The following is a 21,868-nucleotide window of genomic DNA, read 5'->3' as shown; positions in this document are numbered from 1 at the left end:
CTGGAGAATATATGTTGGCACTCTTAATTTTGAAAGCACTTTTGAATTCTTCCAAAATGTGTTTTCAACATGTTTATGCTACTCCATCTTAAATAAAATATCTAAGTATTGTTTCTGGCAGAAAAAAGCTGTGTTTTCAATCCAAATGATTTTATCATGCAACACGAGCGTATTTTGGAAATACCATGCTGTCATTTGGAGCGCAGCACAGCTGTGTATGTAATAACTATTAAAATCTTATCCCTGTGTTTGTGAAGGGCAGAATTAACAATATTTGGATTTTTCAAATCACTCCAGGGGAGAAACTTGATGCTACTTTGGAAGTAGTGGCTACAAAATTACTAAGTGTATGATGTGGGAATGTAAAACTGTCAAGAGAGTCTAATTTGTGTTTTCGTTCTGCAAAGTGACAGATGCACTTTAATTGCATATTGTAGTAATTCAATTTTCATTGCTTTTAATATCTGTCAGCAGGATTTAGTTTATATGAATGTTTGTTGAGTGAATGCCCAAAGAAAATGAAATCAAGAGAAACAGATCATAGTGTGCATGCTTTTCACACAAAATATCATATGCAGTACATATAATATCTAATCATTAAAGGAACGACAAAAGGCAGACAAATTGTTTTTTTGTCAGAATTTAAAGTGACATGTTCAACAACTGTTCAAAAATCAGTCATCAATCTGTCTGTTCATCATTAAATACAATGTTTTGGCATCAATTATTAAATGTGCATCAAGTTGGTGCTTCAAGAAATACATAGACATAAAGTAAAAATTCAACATTAACAAGCAATCAAACAGTCCATCCGGTAGGTGAATTGGATTGACTCAGTATCTCTCCTACAGTAAACCTCTTTAGTGGCCAGATTATAGACATTATAGCACTGTAATATAGAAAATACACATTTATAAACTATGATTAAAAAACAAACAAGTTTTTAAAGCGATAAGAGAAAACGGACTAATTTATACATTTCATTTGCTCATATTTTACATTTTAAACTCTCTCTAAGCAGCTTTTGCAGAACTGCACCTTGTGTGTTCTGCTGAAAGTTTACATTTTAATTCACTAACATTAATCGATGTAGAAATTCATTATTATCTAGCATCATGTGAGAGAAACTGACTGTCATTTTATTTCAATGGATTTTGTATGCTATTGTTAAGTCATGACCCCAAAATTCAGATGCAACAGATGTAACATGCCTGAAAAAAATTCTGAACGCAGTACTTTACAGTACCCCTTACACTGCTACAGCCACTTTGGCTCAAAAGACCATTTATTTAACCCTAAAACATATAATGCTTTAGAGTATCACTATTGCACAGAGGGCAGCAGATAGTGAATGTCTTAGGGACTGCATAGACATGAAGTTGTCTGTCTTCCAGGTGACACATTATGACACACAGTGCTGACAATGATGGAGGGAAGAAACAAAATGACAGGCTGCAGTTTTAGACGGGGAAAAATAGTGTTGGAATCACTCGCCAAGTCCAACTCACCATGTCAACCCCTTCAAACCTCACTTGTTGGTTCTGACAGGAGTGATGATCAGCGGGGCTGAGTTTTTACCCCCATTAGTAGCACACGGACTGAAGAATGGAAAGATCTTCTCTGTGAAGTTACATCCAGTAAAGGAGAAGATGCTAGCCCTCGTGTCCACATCATAAAAAGAAACCTGACCATCCTCATAATCAACAAACACCCCGATCTTTTCAGGTACCGTCGTCACATGAAGATTTACAGGAGGGTCTGTATTAGCTGTGAACTCATTTCCCTTTCTCAGCCAAATTGTCCAGTATCCATTCTTTGGACTCAGTCTTATATCCCCCCTCCTGTTGATGGATTGCTTTGCAACTCCCAAGTCCCACTGTGTTTTGTCTTTTACCTGAACCTCATAGTAAAATCTTCCTGAGGTGAAACCTTCTCTTGCCAAGACATTGTAAACACAATCAAACCTCTCTGGTTTGTTTGGGACACGCCTCCTTTGGGTTCCACATGCGACTTGCTTCCCATCTTCAGAAATATAGAGATAAGAGTTTGCTGTGTCAGGATCCAGTGTCAGTTCCACAGCGTGCCGCCTGACTTCTTTAAAGTTGGGATCACAGAGCATTCTTATTTCTCTTGTGACTGTTGCCTCCAGCGAGGCCATAACTTCCTGCATTTTAAACGGGTCGCAGCTCAGAGTCACATCAGACCAGTCCTTTACTTGAGGTGGAATGATGGTAAGTGAAAGGTAACTTTCAAGGAATCTGAAGGGGTCGTCTGTGACTGAAATGTTGTCAAGCTGCTGGCTTTTCTGGGTTATTTGCATAATTTCACCCTTCAGTTCATTAATTAAGCCGTCTGCTTCTGCTTGCTTTTTTTTCTGCTTTGTCTCAATTACATCCGCTAGCTCAGCTTGGCCTCTTTTAATGTACTCCACCATAGCAGTCATGACATGTTCACTGCATGACAGTGCCTTCGCTGCATTATTTTTGTTAGCCTCCAGTGAGCGTTCAATTTCCCGAATTTTCTGCTGACGTTCATCGATCATCCCATTCGCGTTTTTTTTTTCTGATTCCAGCTGGTCTCTCCTCATTAGAGCCTCCTCCTCTAGAGTCACTATCTTATGCTGTTTATGGTCCCTGTCTTTGCAGGAATCACAGAGAAACATTTGATCCACGCTGCAAAACAAATCTAAAGGTTTACCGTGATCTTTGCAGATCCTGCTCTCCAGGTTTTCAACCGGGTGAATAAGCTTGTGTTTTTTTAAGACCACACTTTTCTGATGAGGCTCGAGATGTATTTGACAATAGGACATCATACACACTAAGCAGGACTGCAGGGCTGGGAGTCTCGCCCTGGTGCAAAGGTTGCAGAGCACATTTCCATTTCCTGATTCTTCTGTGATATTAGTAGACTTTTCTTGAACTGATTTCTCAAACTTTGCTGCCATTTCAGCTATGAAATTATTAACCCGAAGCTTTGGTCTGATGTTAAACTCCTCTTTGCACAACGGACATGATATTAATGGATTTGAGGTGTCCCAGTAGCCTGTGATACAATCAAAACAGAAATTGTGCCCACAGGGAGTTGACACCGGTTTAGTGAACACACTCAGACAGATGGAACAAAGAAAATTCTCCTCAGCTATTAGACTTGCAGGAGAGGCCATGTCTAGAAGGAAAGATAGTGAAAGTCAGTAGAGTTTCAATATTAACTGTGAAATTACCAAGAAATTGTTTGTCTTTAAAATGTTTTCCTAACTATCTGACTACCTACCTAACCTATAAGACACGACCAAAAGACAAGAAACTTGGAAACTTAAAAAAATTGCAAAATTACCTGTTGTATCAAGACTTTACTCGACTTTCAGCAGCATAAAAGACCGTTAAAACTATGCAGCTCTTTTGTTCCTTTTAGTTTCTCTTTTACAGGTCACTCTGAGTCCACTCCCATTTCCTCATCTTCCCGCGACAAGTTAACCCATTGTAGACTGTGCACAAATATAAAGAGCATATAAATATATTTATAAATATATAAATCCCTTATACTTCTGTTTTTAGTGATACAAATAATCAGCTTTTATTCTGTTTGGCATACTAGTAAGATATTTAGATAGGTGTGTACTTAGCTATGTGGGCGCATGATGTGGGCGTATGCTGCATGCGTCATCTCTCTCATATCTTGTTTCCGTGTTCACGGTTCTGTATTTGCGATAGTCTTTTCTGTGTAGATGTGAGCGCATGGTGCAGCTTCAGCAGCTGATAATGAATTCAGTGACTGACTACCAGTGTGCAGCGTAATTTAAACGGATTTAGACTGACTAAACAATCAGGAGAATTATGGACACTAGCAAAATGAATGTGAGGTCAGAATTGAGAATGATATATACTGACACACACACACACACGCACCTATTACGATCGTCTTAGAGCTGTCTTGAGTCTCGTCTTATTCAAGCCTCGACTCAATGCCCTGACTACCATAAAACATTTAAATGACATTTGAATCATCCAGTGTTTCCCTTTGATCAGGGGCTGAGTGAAACTCTAGGACCCAGCACTTTAGTCTCCTCTGCATGATCCAGTGACCAGTTCATCACAGGATGAGAGTCAAAGTCTTTTCCTCCCTTCTTTTGTTTCTTCCCCATTATCCCCATTGCCCCCAAAACCTCCACCTCCCACCCAACTCATGTGGCTCTAACACTGAATGCATTAATAACAGATTACATGAGCTGAATGTTAGAAGACACAGACCTCCCTATTAGAATTGAATGCCTCTTGCAAGGTGTCTGCCCCGTTTTGAACTCAGTGTAAATCCAAAGTAAAGGCCTTGCCTCTACAGCACATCCTAGAGTCCAAGACAAAAACTGTAATACTGACTTAATGCTGGAGTACTGCTGTGTTATTACAGAACATTACACTAAAAAACAAACTAACAAAAACCATAAATGGTGAATCAAAAAGAATCTTCCAATTCCAAAAGGCTATACTTTTTAATACTTTTTAAAGTAATGGACAAAGAAGCTGGCAGTAATTGTTAAAATACATGGCAATATAGGAAGTGTTAGACACAAAACAGTGTTCACAAGTGCTCAATGTGTCCCCCTTCAGATGCACAGCATATGTTATGATGGTAACATTTGTGCAATAATTTTGTAGCTACTTTTGGTTATTACCGCCTGATAAAATTAAAAATTCTAAGTTTATTACACCAGAAAGCCACGTCTTGTGTTCCAGTGAGGGGGATTTGTAAATCGGATCTATTGCATCATGGCAAGCAGCTAGAGTGAGGAGCATAATCTGCCCCGTAATCTTTTCCAAATTAGGCTATTGTTGTTTACTTCAATAAGAGCTGTACTCAGTGTGTAATCTTAACACTATTTTGAATTTGAAACCATAGATGGCAAAGGTTTAAATAAAATTAAGGCTTTAAGATAACATTGTTTCCATATCCCGCCCCAAAAAGTCACCATAAACCCATTCATATAAAGTAGCACTCTTTTCAAAATCGACCTACTATGACCACACATGATCAGCTCCATTTTTTTCTTTTATCTTGGACTGGCAGAGTACCTTTTGTGAATCACAGCTCAAAATAAGGTTTATTTAGCTTTTACTGGGCTTTGGTGCAGGCTCTGTGTTCATCTTCGATGTGAATCAAACCATTTGAACTCCTCTACATTTCAGGCAGCTCTCTTCTCTTTGGCTGTCCTTCACAATCAAAAGACTTGGACAACAGTTTTGCTGTCCTAGCATCTAGAGCTTGGTACCTCAGATGAAAACACTACAGACATCCCCTCACTGACACTACAGAGAACCAAAACTAGAAAAGAAAACTGCCTGAAACGGAGCCTGTAGAGTAGTGTGGATTGGCCACTGGGCTACAAAGAAAATGAGCAACTGCCATTCTAACCACATATGTTACAGAAAAAAGAAACAGAACAATAGGTAATTTAACAGATTTTAAAAAAAAAGAGATAAATAAAATTTGCCATTTTGTCTATAGGCTTTATGTACAGCAGCAATGCTCAAGAGAGGGAAGAAAGAAGACACTCTATTAACTCCATCATTCTAGTTTGTTTACTGCTTGGTCAGACCTGAGGGTTGTATTATTTTCAACCCCCAGACACAACACTACTGGAGGGAAGATAAATAATTAGTCATGAGATGAGTTTCTCCCTTCATCCATCAGCCTGGGGAACATGGCAGCCCTAGGAGAACTGAAGCCAAATGAGAGTCCTCTCCCTGCAGTGTTTTTGTTCCCCAGACACTGTAGCTTTAGATTTACTCTAAGGTAGCGTGACTTTGAAACACTCAAAAGTTTGCAAGGATGACTCCATCTTTGTCAAGGTGTTCACAGATTAAAAGGAGTGCTTTAATCTGAAATAGGGAGACGAAATGCAACTTCAGCTTTCATCAGACTGCGTGGAACAGTAGAAACAGTTAAACTGAGTTTAAAATTTACATATATATATCTTTTTTGAAGCAATTCCCGCTATTGAAATCTCAGACGCTAATGCATTTACTCTTAAACTAACATACCGCACAGAACATTTCTCATCTTCTTTTCCGAGTAATTTGACAGCGAGGAGGATTTTACGGCCTGTCATATAGGAAGCAATGGAGAAATGTGGGACACAAGCTGTTAAGTTCTATTAAAGATCATTAAATGGCACTCTAAAACCAACACTGAGGTCCCACCTGAGTGACACCACAGGAAAACCTGCTGGTAGAGGAATACATTACCTGGAGAATATGTTTAATATGTCAGAGTGTGAGATGTGTCTCTGAGAGGCGAACATTTTTTGAATTGTATTTGCTCTACTCTCCTGCAATGAAATCTGACCAGATGTTTTCTTAAACCTCAAGTGGTGCATGGAGATTTAAAGCGTCAAAAAGCATTTTCCACATGTAAAGACTGATAAGCTATTTTATCTAGACTCTTATTCATTAAATGGGTTGTGACTGTTGGAGTTACACCACTATCTAAGATAGCCTCTAAACAACAGAGGAGTTAGGTTCTCTGATAGGCTCCTTCAGCTGTTGAATAATTCATTTGTGCCATTTGCCAGACTCGGGATCCGTGACTGAAATTGGACAAGGACTGAATGATTGAAGATTTAATGAGATAAATATTTCTGATGTTTCAGTGGTCAAACAGTCCTGGTAGTTTGCTGTGTAGGTGGGGCTGAGCACCAAAGAAACAAGAAAATAAAACTGATTTTTTTCCCCATTAGTTTAGTTTCTGTTGAGCATTTTAGATAAAAGGTTAAAACTGTAAATGTTCTCATTTTATGCTACAGCACTTGTAACATAAAAAAAAATGTCCTTGTGAGGGGGGACAGGATAAGCCCTGGGATTTTTATCAGCATAAAACTATCACACAGGATCACACACACATATTAAATAGATGAAAAAAAATGAAAATGTTTGAATTTTGAAAGGGAAGAAGTTGAGATTTAATTTGATTTAATTTGATTTTTATAGCACCAATTCACAAACAGTTACCTAAAGGTGTTTTATACTGTAAGGTAGGGACTCCAAATATTAGACGGCAGCGCTATATAGGAACTGGAACCACCTATGAGGAAACACTTGGCAACAGTGTGAAGAAACAGCGGATTTCCAAAGGAAGAAAACCTCCACTACAAGCAGGCTCAGGGAATATCAGCCATATGTTATGACCAGTTGGGTGTGAGGGGAAAGAGATGAAAGAGACAGGAGAATAGAGTGCCACAGATTCATAATTGTTCATGATAAAGGATTTATTCAAAAATAATAATATATATTTAAACTATAAAAGCAGCAAAGAATGAAAAATGAACATCAGGAAGGCTGTGGTATTTTGACCAGTGCAGCAACATATTACAAATGTAATAGGAGAAATCCTTAATAAATAAAAATGGCAAAAAACAAACAAACAATAAAATTAAATATATATTATAATTAATTATATATAAATTACAGAAACCATGCTGACACTATAGATACTACTATATACCTTCCTGTATAGCTTTAGCCTAATTTCTGTTGTTTTATATTGCTTAAACTGTACTTATCAAATAACCACATGATAAAAATTTTCATTCTCCTCGTGAAGATTAATAAGTGCAGGTCAAACAACACAGTTCAGTTTAATTTCTGATTTCTTCCACACTTCTCCTTCATTTCTTCTTTTGCTTATCTATTTGATCTCCTTTTTCCATACTTGCAGCCCTCTGCTTGTTGCGTGGTACCAACCTCTGAAACCCCTCTTCGGTCCATACAACTCTCTTTTTCAGTCACTCTCCACAGCTTCAGCCACATGTAATGACTCTGAGCTGCAGCCTTTCCTTGGCTGTCACAGAGGGGCTTTTAACAAGGTCCTTCACTCCTTTTGCTCTTTCCTCCATACTTTACCATGCTGCCATCACTTCCCCCTCTTTCCCTCTGTAATTTTACCTTTCTCCGAGGGTAAAGTGTACAGGTGCCTGAAGAAATGGGAAGTGGTTAGAGCATTTTCTGCGTCTTAAGTAGAAACCTACATATTTCTTAGCCACCTTCAGGCATTAATGAAGACAGATTGTTTGAATTTGCTTGATCTGCACTCACATAATGAATACAAGGATCTTATATTTTACTTAAAGGTACAGTCAGTCATTTTTTTGCATTTGTATAATAAACAAAAAGAATATTGTACTAAATATACATGTCAGCCTGTGTGTTCTGGTAAACTTGGAATTAATCCATTAAAAATATATAGGAATGGGAACTACTTTCCAAAAGCTTCCATACTGTTCCAATATCTTGAATACAATGATTGAGATGGACATTGTTGTTCTGTCAAATCACATTTTATGTGGCTGGCGACTGGCTACATCACCCCTAAAAATAACTATGGTAGTATTAGTAGTAGTAGTAATAATGTATTTTATTGCTGCGGCAGGAAGAAATTAAAGATGTAATTTCATCAGTGATGTAGATTTAAAGCACAGTTGAACTCAAACATAGCAAACATGCAAACTGTTCTGATCGAAGCAAGGATGTTGCTGTGATTTGCAAAGTGTCTGCATATTTTCATTTGTTCTCTAAATAGTGTCAACAGTGTTAGCTGATTTAGCCTTAATCACTCGCTATTCTAGTCGAATTGGGCTTCAGTGTTTATTCACAGTACAGCTCCAGTTCCAGTTGGCAGGAACTCAAAAGGATGCTACATGTCGAAGTCCAGCAGCAGCCTGTATTCAGTTTGAATACTGAAAAAAATTGTTACGGATCAGTTTGTGCCTTTTATTGGTTTGTTAATTCTGTAAAACCAGGTGAGTAAACGGGCAGATGGTGAAGTTAGCTGGAAAAACAATTGATATTTTTTATTAAAGAAGGTGACATGAATTTCATGGGCGCTTTCCAGCAACACACTTAAAAATCTCAATGGATATTCTGAAGATCAAATTCACTGAGGTTCGCAAATATGAAAAGAGCTGACTACATTTTGAAGTAGTATATTCCATTTATATTAAATGTAAGCCACTGTACGCATGACATTATGACTTGGGGCTAAGCCCCTCTAAGACTTTGAACATAGATTTTCAAACATTCTTAGGATTAAACCTTTGTGCTTTATTGTCCAGGAAGGGGTCAATATCACCAAAGAAGTGAAAAAGTAAAGGACAGAGATGACGTGACTGACATCTTATTAAAATATCATCCTCTTCCTCCTCACCTCAAGTCTCATGTCTTGAACTGAAGCCAGGGTACTAACAGTCAAACGTGCATAAAAATGTTTATTCCCTATTTTGCTATAATTACTCTTTCTTAGCAGATTAGACAAGCAACCGCCCCATCTTCAGACAGCTGACAATGAGCCGCCTAAACCACAACAACTGGTTATAAGCTAATGTTATTCTGGCTGATTTGAGGCTCAGAAATGACACTTTCCTGATAAACAGATTATATTGTCACATCATTTGAGAGTTTATTCAAGAATGTTAGATCCAATGCAAAGTAAGTTTCACTACACTGGCTAACAGCGGTAAAAACAGCAGCGCTTACTGATAGAAAGGTTCAGGATATTTTAAACAACTCATCTCCGTAGTGCATATATTTATTACTTCTAAAAGCCGCCTGAAAAATCTCCGGTTGATCCAGAACAGTGAAGCAAGAGCACTAAATGGGATTATAAAGAAAAAACATATTTGTCCTATTTTAGCTCTGTTTATTCAGAGCTGAATCCAAAATGTGTCTTGTCACATACAAAATCTTGAATAATCAGAGTTATTCGTATCTTAAAGACATTGTAGTACCTTTTTATCCTAGCAGAGCACTTCACTTTAAGACTGCAGGCTTACTTCTGGTTTCCAGAGTTTCAAAGAAGAAAGGAAGGTAGAGCCCAGACACTCTCTCAGCTTTCTTTTTCAATAAAGCTTATAGTTAGGGCTGGATCAGGTGACCCTCAACCATCCTTTAGTTGAGCACAACAGGCTCTGGTCGCTGGGCGCTTCCCATAATGCACTGAGCATTTCTTTCTCACTTACCTCTTTTCACTCCATGTGTGTTTATACACCACTACTGTATTTAGTCATTAGTAAATATTAAATTCTGGCTCTTTCTCCCATAGTGTTTTTTTTGTCCTGTATTCTTCCCTTCACCCCCAGCCAGTTCTGGTGAATGGCTCCCTCTCTGGTTCTGCTGGAGATTTTCTTCCTGTTAAAAGGGAGTTTTTTGTTCCCACTGTGGCTAAGTGGTTTCTCATTGGTCTGATTGTTGGGGTTTCTTTTTCATATTGTAGGGTTTTTACAGTATAAAACACATCGGGGTGACTGTTGCTGTGAACTTATTTTATATAAATAAAAGTGAATTCAATTAAATTGAACCAGTGCAGGGAAGACAAAAAGACCACAGCTGACCAGAAAATTAAAAACCATAACCCTTTTACTGTGAGGTGACAATACTTACCATTAAGTAGTGAACTGTTATAAACTGTGGATAATTATGCGTAATCATTGAGTTTAATGATCTATTTGTGGTCAACTTTTCACAACTGTAATTGCAGGGGAAAGAGGAAAGGACAGATGCCAAAGTAGTTACTTGTAAAATAGCTATACCTTTCTAAAGAGTGAATATGAAGTAATTATTTAATATTTAATTTTGAAGTCCAGCAATATATAAGGAAGGCTTTTGCTCTATTATTATGTCTTAGACCTGATCATTTATTTTAAAGTAAAAGCTTGAATAAAAAAAACCCTTGAGTGATATATTCTTAATTCTGAAATGTCTAACCATATCTGTTTTCCCTTTTCATATTTCTGAATTTGTACAGACATTTAAAAATGAGCATTTTTAAGCTAATAGAGAGGGGGTATGTATGTTTGTATGCATTTAGAGATAAATGGAGATCTGATGCCCTTGGGCTTGTATTAGTATTCATGACGAACAAGGAAATTAAAGCCAAGTAAATCACCTCAGCCTCCCTGCATTTCAATTATAGACAGCATAAAAGAGGTATTGATCCATAACGGAGAAGACACACAGAGAAGCAGAAAGATTTTTAAATACTCATCAGTCGTCACACTTTCGTAAGATTTGGTAAATCTGTTCTTTAATTGATTCCCAGATAGACGTGAAAGCCAGCAAGCTTCAGCAGACAAGCGCAACAGTTCAAAGTATTGGTGTGTTAGTGTGAAATACATTCCCTCATGTATTCCTCTGTATCTTTTCTCTAGTAATCATCCTACACTGTTCTCTTAGAAAGTCCCAGAGGTTTCTGGTATTCCATCATCTTTAGGAATCAGTAAAGAGGAGGGAGGACGGGCTGGTGAGGTTCATTCAGTGATTCACCTGACTGTGATAAATGTGAGAAAGGCCCAGTTCACACCTAAACCACAGAGTCTCCCCACTCTGACTAACCCCCATCCCTTTCCACTATCCCCCAGGCCCTCTTACAATTGGTTGACCCATGTGTCTCAGAAGCTCCAGAGGTCAGGTAGCCATCTCTCAGACGTCTGGTAAGATTCACTAGTTTGATGGATAGATTACTTCTTTTTTTAATTTCCAAGGAGGGCACGAAATAGGCAAAACTAAGAAATGCTAAACAAGTTGGATAAAACTATTCCTAGGCCCTAAAAACCAGGCCTCTCTCCCTATGGCAGCCCAGATAGGCTCCAGGCACTCCGCAACCCTGATTTGGATAAACAGCAGAGGATGAATGGTTGGATGGATGGGCAAACAGGTGGAGACACAAAATATGATGAAAATAAGAACAGTAAGACACAGTAATGCAGACATCTAATAAAACTACTATGAGCTGTAAAACTGTGGGCATAAAGCACAAACTCCAGATGTGATGTTTAGTTGTTTTCTGTCTTTTTTCTGGGTTTCTTGTATCCCTATATCATAGGGTTGATGGAGCTGAGCTCTGTGCTCATAGGCTTGTCGTCTCCCCACCTATCCAGTCCTTTATTCACTCTTGTTTTTCTAATATTTTTGTCTATCTATCCCCATTTTCTGTCTATCTCCTAACTTTCCTCTTTGCCATCTGTCTCCCCTCAGTGTCTCTTGTAACGCCAGACGGTCCTTGTGAGAGATGGGGGAGATCACAGAGGATTTCTATTTCTCTGACCCCTGCATGCCCTTCATCTTCCTCTCACAGCTTGATCTATCACACACAAGTGCTTTTTATTGTTATTTGGCAGCTGGCTCTTGGCCCATGGCTTGACTTTTCTCTCTCCACCCCTCTCATTATTGCTGTGTGCTGCTCTGATGGATATAAGCCAGCATATTTTCATTTCCTCTGTACTTTACTACCACTTTTTGGTGTATGTATGGCCACACTCCAACTCAAAGCCCGTATTCTTTTAGAAATTGTTATACAGCTGTTGTCCGATCAGATAAAAGCCATTCTTCAACACATTTTGTCTAAAGCACCTAAGAAACTGCAGTGTTTTCCCTACTGATGTCTTCTCCTACTGATGTTTTAGAAGTCTGCTTTTTTTATTCAAAGACACTCCACCTATTCCTTGATGCTCGTCTCAGCTGCCTTTGTCACTCTCTCTCCTTGACCCTTCTGAACAGGAGATATCCACTCTGCTGGAGAAAATGTAATCATCTGCTTGACGAACTTCTCAATGTGAAAGAATTAACTTGTTCTAAAATAAGAACTGGAGGATCTCTCCCTCTTCAATTTGTCTTGTGATCTACTTCCACTGTTTTTCTGCTGTAATGGCCATATTGTACACAGAGCTATATTCAACACCTAGGTTTTATAAGGTAAACAGCCCATAATTTTCTCTCCCTACTAGCTTGATTGGTTAACAAGATTAAATATAAAGTATTTATAATTAATGACACACGTATAATGGTACATAAAACAGAGTAATGCAGAAGCTTTTAGTGGTATATACGTTCAATCCATATAATCTTTTAATTATTTAGTAAATATTAATCAATAATAAAGAAAGATAGGGGTGATCATATTTCCAGCTCATTTTGAATTTTAATCTAACCCTGACTATATAAAGTTTTAATTAAAACTGACTGATGTATGTTTTCCTACATAAACAGGTTTTAATTTAGTGTTTCTAAATCTGTTATACAAGACGATTTTTCCTACTCTCTTACATAGAGGAGGTGGATGATGGTCAAACTGTACAATTATCTGTGGTTAATTTAACGGGCAACAAGTCCTGTCTTTTAGAAAGGTCAGTTAATATTGTATAGATTATGAATATTGCAGGCCATTGTATGGTTGCTGTAGTTGCATCAATTTAAGACTTGTTAAAATATCCCCCAAATTGTGTTAATGGTTTTCTTTTTACTCCAGGAAAGATGCCTATTTTAATCTGAGCTCACTACAATGGATGTTATTGCAGTTATTTTTTAAAGCCTTTATCAAGGAGCTTTTTTATAACGCATCTTTCCCAGATGCCTCCTGCATCTACGCATTTCACACAACATGTCCTGTAGCATCAGTGCCCAGCCATGGCTTCATTTGTCATTGAGAGATTTTACAGATTTTTTTTTTCTGTTTATTTTTTTTTTACTGGGAAAATATACATGATGTCATAAGTGCATCAGACTTAGCCGAAAAGGCTAATTTTCATTTGTAATCCCTAGGCAGGTTGATGGAACAACCAGCAGAAACATACGGATGTAAAATATAAAAAAGCAAAAACAAACTATAATGAAAAGACAAACATCATCCTAAACAAATCAGTGTTGTGTTAAATTATGTCCACATAATTCATTGTCCAAAAGCACAAAAATTAAATAAATATACATTAAAAAAAAACAATAAGGCAGCTTTGATGTATATATTTCTCAAAACTGGAGGGAATTCATTCTCAAAATGCTCAAAAGTGGTTTTCCATAGCAATATGGAACAATTATAAGTTATAACACATCAAAAGATGACTTAGAGATAAATTCCCACATTCCCAAATCACAGACAGAGCAACAGTGTTTAAAATTGTACAAATTAAGTTAAAATCATTGTATATAATTCCATTTTTTTAGTTTGCACTAAAATCATTCCCACCACCACACCCCTGCCTATTCTGTTCATCAATTCTCTTGTCCTGTTTTCTATGTTGTATGTGAATGGCTTGTGTTATTGCTGTTCTGTTTTTCCAAATAGTTTAAAAAATGCATTTCACAGTATTTACTGCCTTCTTAAAAGTACATAAAAATGAAAATCTTTGTTGTTATATTGTAGGTGCTTGTTGTTGTTGTTGTTGTTGTTGTTGTTGTTGTTGTTGTTTTTTTATCTCCAGCACTGAACTTTTCATATGTGTTATTATAGAGTAAAATCAGTCAGTATTTTGCTTGTGAGTTTTCCCTTTCCTGTGAATGTTGTCAAGTAGAATCAGCTATCTATATTCACACCCAAAATGCAATAAAATGCTGCCTTTAGTTTAGCAGGTATAAAGCAGGTCTACAAAATTCTAAAGTGAAGATACAGGAGAAATGAGCGGCAAACAAAGAAGACCCCAATTCACTAGCATACCAATTTGCACTGCTATCACAGTATAAAAGGTGTTAACCAAAATACAGTAGTTAATTTTTACCACGCAAATTATGGGCATGACAGCAATTTCACCAAATATTCAAGTTCTGAAGTCTAGTACAGTCTAGTACGTGTAGTCACAAACCTCCTGACTTCTTGTTTCTAAAAAAATACACACCATTTCAGTTGAATTAAGGATGATGGCAGAAGCTTGACAAGACATTTGCTCTAATAGGAGTTGCAGATAGTTGCTTGAAGTTGTGAGTAGTTACAAGGAAAGTGATTATTAAAGGTCCAGCCATGCAGGTCTACAGATCAGTCAGTGACCAGCAACCACCCGTTCCTGTATTCCCCCAACTGACTGGGTAAAATAGCATGTCACTGCAGTCGTAGTTTAAATGGAAGTGACATACTTTTCTACAAACACTACCAGCCACTCTTTGAGATGTAGTAAAAATATAAAAATTGCAACCCAAATCAGAAATGAAGACTGTTCTTCTTCAAAGTAAAAGCTGCGCCTTTTGAAACATATTGGATGTACCGCTGAGATGCAACTTTTACTTTGAAAGTGAACCCTCTCCATTTCCAGTTTGTGTTGCACTTTCATTTTTTTTTTTTTTACTACAGCCAAGATAGTAACTGGAGAATACTTGCAGACAAATATTAATAAATATTATTACAGGCAACTGTAGCAACCTTCTAGCAACCAACGCAATCGCTAGGACGTTTTTGGTGCAGCATCTTCTTTGCATTTCTTTCCATTTCTTCCAGCAAAAGCCAGCTACTGTAGAAAACACATTTTCCTCTAGCAACATGTGGTTGTATCACATCCAATATGACCATATGAACTAAAAAGATATTGAAAGCCCTATTCTCAAATTATTTGTACAGTAACAAAGATAATTACCACATTATGTCTGTTTCTCTTCATGTGATGCATTCATTCAAACAGTATCTTATTCATTTTCTCACCATGTGGTTATTAGCCTCAGTCTTAATGTTAATATTAATAGTAACAGGTTTCCACATAAACTGTAGCAGACTGTTGAAAAAGAGTAAAATATTCCTTATTGAATCTTAATGAATCATCGCATCATCCTTCAAGATTTCCTCTGAGGGATTTTAGCTTGATGTATTTAAGGCGCTTAAATGAGTCAAGAGTCAAAAATGGCCATGAATGTCTACTAATTATTTGTACTTGACTCTGAATCTATTACAGTTATGTCTGTTGCCTGTTCTCATCTTGCTATTAATGATCTTCTCCTCTTGTAACTTCTGCACAACATTAGTCAAAGCTCCAATCAACCAGGGAAAAGAAAGTCAACATTAGAAAAAACACTACGACCTTGATTTAGATGGGTTTAATAAATAAAACAGCTGAGTGCAGCTACATATCTCATGGAACACCCGTGTGGTGTATAACTCTGTCTTGAATGATGATGATGGACTATTGAGATGAATGGACTGCTACTCTTTGATGGGCCCTGTAGTGGTTTGACATGTTTTTTTCATCATCTAGTAACTTTTGTGTCAGGGCAGTGTGCTGAGTTTCTCCATCAAGTCTGATGACACGTGACAGTCCCTGACATGTCTGACTCAGCTGATTAACAATTGTGTGTGATCATGTGTGCTGCTGTTACCTTCTGGGCTCATGAAGTGCCACTCACTCTTTTTTTCAACCTCTGTCAGTATTACCTACAGCAGCTCCCCTAACTTTTTATCTTTGTGTGTTAATACAGGCCTCTGTAATTTTGAAATCTTTACCTATAAAGTATAAATAAAACCAAATACCTTTAAGAAGAAAAATGAACAAGCTACCAAACACGAACAACAACAATAGCAAAAAAGTCTAAATTAAATCATCTGTTTTTGAGGTCATTGAAAGAAATGAAAATGCTCCTTGGAGAGAGCAGACAATCTTTTTCTTTTTTTAAGGGAAGATAAGTTGTCCTTGTGCTTGCTTTGGTCTATGTGTCTGAGTCTTTTGTACACATAACAGGGTTCTGCACTGCTTTTAGTCAAGATGATGATCTCAAACATTCTCAGGAACCTCAAGTTTGAGATCAGTTTTGTTGCACTTAGTTTTGTTTTTGATTTGATATTGCTATTTTCATTTCACACACTGTTAGCGTAGCTCAAGGCACAAAAATAAATCCTGTCTTGACACATCTCAGGAAGTTCCATTTTCTAGGTTACCGGGGTGACAACGCCATCAAGCAGTTTTCCACTTATTGTCACGACTTCTAGAGGTCTGTTACTTTATCTGCATTGCGCTCTGTGGTCCGAGTGAATGATAGCACGCAGGTACAGAATGGCACGCTAGCCATAAAGTAAGCAATCTCTTGTGTAAAAGGGAAACTTTGCACTGAGGCTTTATCTGTGAAACTTCAGTGACTTTGGAAGTTTTCCTGTGAAAAATATGCCATTTCTTTTTCTGGTAGATCGATTGCAGACCACCCATTATGTGGAAAACCGATCCATTACATTGCAACCCCCTCCACAGTGCTTATTGATGAAGGTGTCTGTTAAATGTATGTAGCTGTCTATCACATGCATTATGTGACTATGGAGACGCAGTTCAAGCACTCACTAAATACTCATCGAGGACGACCTGTCATGTATTACTAGACATGTTTAAACCTCTTCATATGCCAGCTCTTTTATGGTGCTACTTGCTCTACTTATGTTGTCACACAATAGCCTTGTATTTGTCTTGTCTGTTTTTTTCTTTCCTCTCAAACTTGTGTATCTGTCTCTCTGGCAGGTGAAAAACCAGGAGATAGACAATACATCTCGAGTAAATATATCAGACATTCATGTTGCCTTGTAGTGTTGCCTTGTTTCCATCCTGTAAAGTTGCAGAATAAAGACAAAAGTTAAAGTAATTTATGCCAAGGTCTTGCACAGCCTTTCAACACATCATTCTGCAATGTTACCTTCGGGTTTGACAGTAAAGGATGTGGTATACTCCAGATGATCTAAATTCTCCCAGGTATTGTACTTTTATCCATCGACAAATGATAAAAAAAAAAAAAAAAAAAAAAAAAACTTGTGCTGCTCTGAGCCTTGATGAAGCAATATCGCACGAAAATGAGGAAGTTATTTCACTGAAATATTTGTGACTTTGACTATAAAAAGACTAACACAGAAACCCCCACTCCACTGAGAATTATCCATTTCAGTATGCATTTTGTGTTAAAGCTCAATACATGTCACATTAAACCTTTGTCACGGCTATATGGCTAAATCTGTCTCCCTCTTAATGCTATGATGGACCTACTGGTCTACTACATATTTCTATCATATCTTTGCCACAGACATATTTCAAACCGCTATTTTTGGAATATTTCCATTGTACCACAGCTTTTTTACTCCGTAAGGCACCCTGCTGACAAATGGTTACTTTTACAAGAAACAAAACATTAAGTTGAGCAGACAAACAAACATTGTGTTTTTCAAAAACAAGTTTAATTAAAAAAGTCTGAACTTTTGTTTTCAAGTATGACAACTTGTCAGTTCAATCCGTTGTTGATCGCGTCTGCAGGAGACCTAACCACTGAACCATATTTGTGCATGCACATTAATAAGAGATGTCTCACTCTTGAAGGAGTTGTTTCTAGCCTTTTCACACTGTAAGTCCAGCTTTTTGCTGTGGTTTGTCAGCTGTGTAAAGTCAAATCAAATAATAAAAACTCCCACATATTATTCATGCAGCACATTTAAAACAACTGGAGCTGACACATTTAGGGAAATGCAATATCAGAAATATGTGCAAGAAAATAAGAGACCATAATAAAATCAATATGAAAATACAATAAACCATAACAGAATAAGCCATTTTTGTTTGCTGTGTTTTTTCTGCTCAGCTTTCATTTGCATGCATCATAACGGCAACACTGCCGGGAAGTGTCAAATGTCAGGCCTGTGTGGATCACGAAGAGAAAGTTAGTCAGTGCTTCAAAATTAGATTTTTAGAAAAAACCATAATGTCTGACATTTGCTCATGAAAGCACTTTATATACAGCATATACATATATATAACAATTCCCTACCTAGCACGTCAGCACAAACTCCTCATATCAACTGTAAGCATCGTGGTGATGATTTGGGCTTGTTTAGAAGCCACAGGATGTGGACACCTTGCAGTCAGTGAATCTGGAACTTTGTATGCCAAATGTCAATTTTTGTATACCGGTAGTCAAATGTAAGATCTAATGTTCAACAGCTTAAGCTTGGTGCAATTTGGGTCATACAACAGGATGATGATCCCAAGCACAGAAGAAAATTTATAAAAGAATGGCTAAAAAAAGTAAACAATTAATGTGTTACCAAATTATTGCTGGTAAAGGTGGTTTTATGAAAAGTAAATCGTGGTATGTACTTACGTTCTACAGGACTGTATACATGTAGTATGAAAGATCTTTGTCCCTTAAGATGAGTGCACAACCAAAAATTACCACCATCTTAATGCGTTGTGCCTCAGCGTTCGATTGTATTTTTCCAGCCACACTGTGTTACTTTGATGGATCAACTATTTATGCAACCATTATGCAGGGAATCATAGCGTTCTTAAAAATGATAATTCATCACATTGAAGCCATGTTTTTGTTAAGCTGTAATGCATTTTAACACATTTTCAGGTTCTGAGACACTGTTGTTGCTTGAAATCTATATTGTCATTGATTTGAAATGGATTAATACATTTAGCATTGATAATGCAGTACAGAAAAAACAAAACAAACAGACATCAATGTCAAATTTTGTATCTTTTTCTGACAGTGAAAAAAATGAAACATCTTTCTCACATCTTACTGTAGATGCAGTACAATGTGAGCAACATGTGAGCACATGAACCCCGAGGAAAACTTGACTGCATCATTCATCATCAACAAAATAGGTAGCATTGAACACATTGTTTAAAGATGTCACGGAGGAAAATAAAAGAGAGAACAGCAGTGTCTTTCACATCATTGGAAATGATACTATAATGTATCTATCACGGAAAATTAATAGAAAAGAAACACGGACACACACATGAATGCAAAAGGAATCCAACAACTCAGTAAATAAATCTAACAAAAAGATTAAAGAGCAAGGTGTGAGACATTTTGAAAACGAGGCTCAAGATAAGAAAACATGCAGACTTTCTATTTAGTTTTTCATCCAATTACATGAAATAATTATGACATTTTTTTAACATGTTAACAAAGTGTGTATATCATATTCAGACAAAATAAGTATGTGGTGCCCGATGGTCCATTTCTGTTTTCCATAAAATAAATGTCATCACAAATTTAATCAGTCTCCCAGGTATTTAGTCAATCATGAATATAGGACCAAATTTTTAGTATAAGAGCATTTAAAAATAGTCATGTCAGGGTTCAATCTGTGAAGAACAAAAAATGATTAATAAGACGGTATATTGCTTGTAAAATATTTTGTGCCTTCATTTGATCCTACTATCGCACCTGATTTTGTGAATGTAAATGGCATGATAATGTGAGTCTTTAATCATTACAACTTTTTCATAGAAACTGAATTCAGTTTGTAAATTACTTTTACTTTTCTAATGTCTGTTAACTTTGTGAATTCAACCATATCAAGTACAATAATGAGTTTTTTTATTTGCTCTCCATGGACCTCATTTTGGATTAAACTGTTGAATGGTTCTAATGAAACAGGCTACCTTTGTTGCCAGGCAAAAGCTTGAGAAGCATCCACATGGAAATAATTAAAAGCATTAATAAAGGAGAGACAAACAAGCGTTTTGAACTGACAGATTCCCATGTAAGGATGCTGTTTTTGTCACAAGAGACAAAACAGATATCAAATGTGTTTTTCGTGTTTGAGGATCTTTAGATGTAAATCATATTCATTAAAAATGTTCAATTAAATTATCTGTATGTGATAATCAGTGAACACATTTGTGTGACATCTTATTCAGCATGAACGATTTAGAAATTATCATGTGTGTCTTAAAATGTAAATTTTTTTTAATCAAGATTTTTTATATTTAGAGAGATTGAGGTGTGTCAATTTCCTTTATTCATAATTAAAACAAATCACTTCAAGGATAATACTTCCTGTTTGAAAATCAATTGGCAAATCCATGTGCATCAGAGTGCATGGCATGGGTATCTTACAAATCTGTAAAGGCCCAGATAAGGTAATGATTGATATTAGTTTTGGAACAGTACATACGGTGGCTGAAAAAGTGTATTTCTCTGGAAAAATATCTGGCCTTTCTTATTTCAGCAAGGCAATGCCAAAGTCCAGGTGCTAAACCGGCCTGCTTGCAATCCAGACCAATTACCTACTGGAAACATTTGGCACCGTATAAAACATCAAAAACCACAGCACAGGCATCTCACTGTGCTGTTTAGCTGCCAAAATTGTGCTTTAATTTCCTAGGACCTGGCATCCACATATGGGGACATCACATTTTGAGTTTTCTTGACCACAATACTACATTTTGCTCTTTCAAATGGCTTTCAAATGAGCCATATTGCTCAAAGGGGCATAATTGTTGTTAAGGTGTGTTATGGTTCTGTCAGTTAAGAAAGATTGCGAAGACATTTTGGTTTTAAAAGCATTCGGACGGTAGTTAAAGGTGGAGGTGATAGAAACATGTCAGCAACACACTCAAAACATGCAAATAATTTTCAAAATTGTCAAATTTTGCCTTTGTTCTGCGATATTATTAATTAAAATGTGAGTTATTTATAATTATATAAATTATATAATTTAAATTGCATTGCATATTTTTATTAAAAAAGTAAATATATGGAATACGTTAAAATTTTGCAGGATTTTAAGGACCAAGAATTTCTTCCTTCCTTACATTTGATAGTTGACTTTGTTTGTTGGCCAGAGCAAAAGTAATTATTCTCAGTCTGAACAAACAATTAATATGAATGACACATTACCATTTTGAGTTTCTGATCATTTCTTTTTTCAAATACATGCATTGTTTCTTGAAAGCTGTGTTCATTAAAAAACTAAACAATTTGCTCTCTTTTTATTTCATAGCTTTATACATAATTCTTTCTGTTTTGTTATTTCTTTTTTCCTTCTCATCTCACATTCTCATTTTTGTTTTCATGCAGCTCGCATTAACTTCTGTTTGGAAAGTGCTGTGTAAATGAAGCTTGCTTGCTCAGGTTAGTATTAGGGAGTTTGCTCTTGAAACTGTGTTGTTTAATTAAAGGTAATTTAAAATAGAGAATTAAGAGAGACAATAAATGCTGCTCACCCCCTGAATGATCATTTGTTCTGGAGTTAACTATTTATAGTTTTATTCATCTTGATGACATTTGAAGGAGAGCTGACACCTGAATATAGAGCAGTCTGATAGACACACATTAATTTTAAATTTAGCTGTGATCTAATTGTATTTTTT

At 36.7% G+C, this 21,868-nt stretch overlaps 1 protein-coding gene across 1 annotated transcript; it reads right to left on the bottom strand.

Annotated features, from left to right (window-relative positions):
* Positions 1-698: 698 nt before the first annotated feature.
* Positions 699-3,448, bottom strand: LOC134641956 (zinc-binding protein A33-like). The gene is made up of 2 exons (XM_063494454.1): positions 3,334-3,448; positions 699-3,165 (listed from the first exon to the last, which is right to left on the bottom strand). The coding sequence occupies exon 2, from the start codon at positions 3,161-3,163 to the stop codon at positions 1,529-1,531; it is 1,635 nt and encodes a 544-aa protein (XP_063350524.1). The 5' UTR covers positions 3,164-3,165; positions 3,334-3,448; the 3' UTR covers positions 699-1,528.
* Between the last annotated feature and the right edge of the window lie 18,420 nt (positions 3,449-21,868).

The sequence above is a fragment of the Pelmatolapia mariae genome, linkage group LG2 (genome assembly GCF_036321145.2).
Source record: "Pelmatolapia mariae isolate MD_Pm_ZW linkage group LG2, Pm_UMD_F_2, whole genome shotgun sequence".
Taxonomy (NCBI): Eukaryota; Metazoa; Chordata; class Actinopteri; order Cichliformes; family Cichlidae; genus Pelmatolapia; species Pelmatolapia mariae.
The sequence above is the reverse complement of the archived record's forward strand: the minus strand, read 5'-3'. Positions and strand labels throughout refer to the sequence as shown.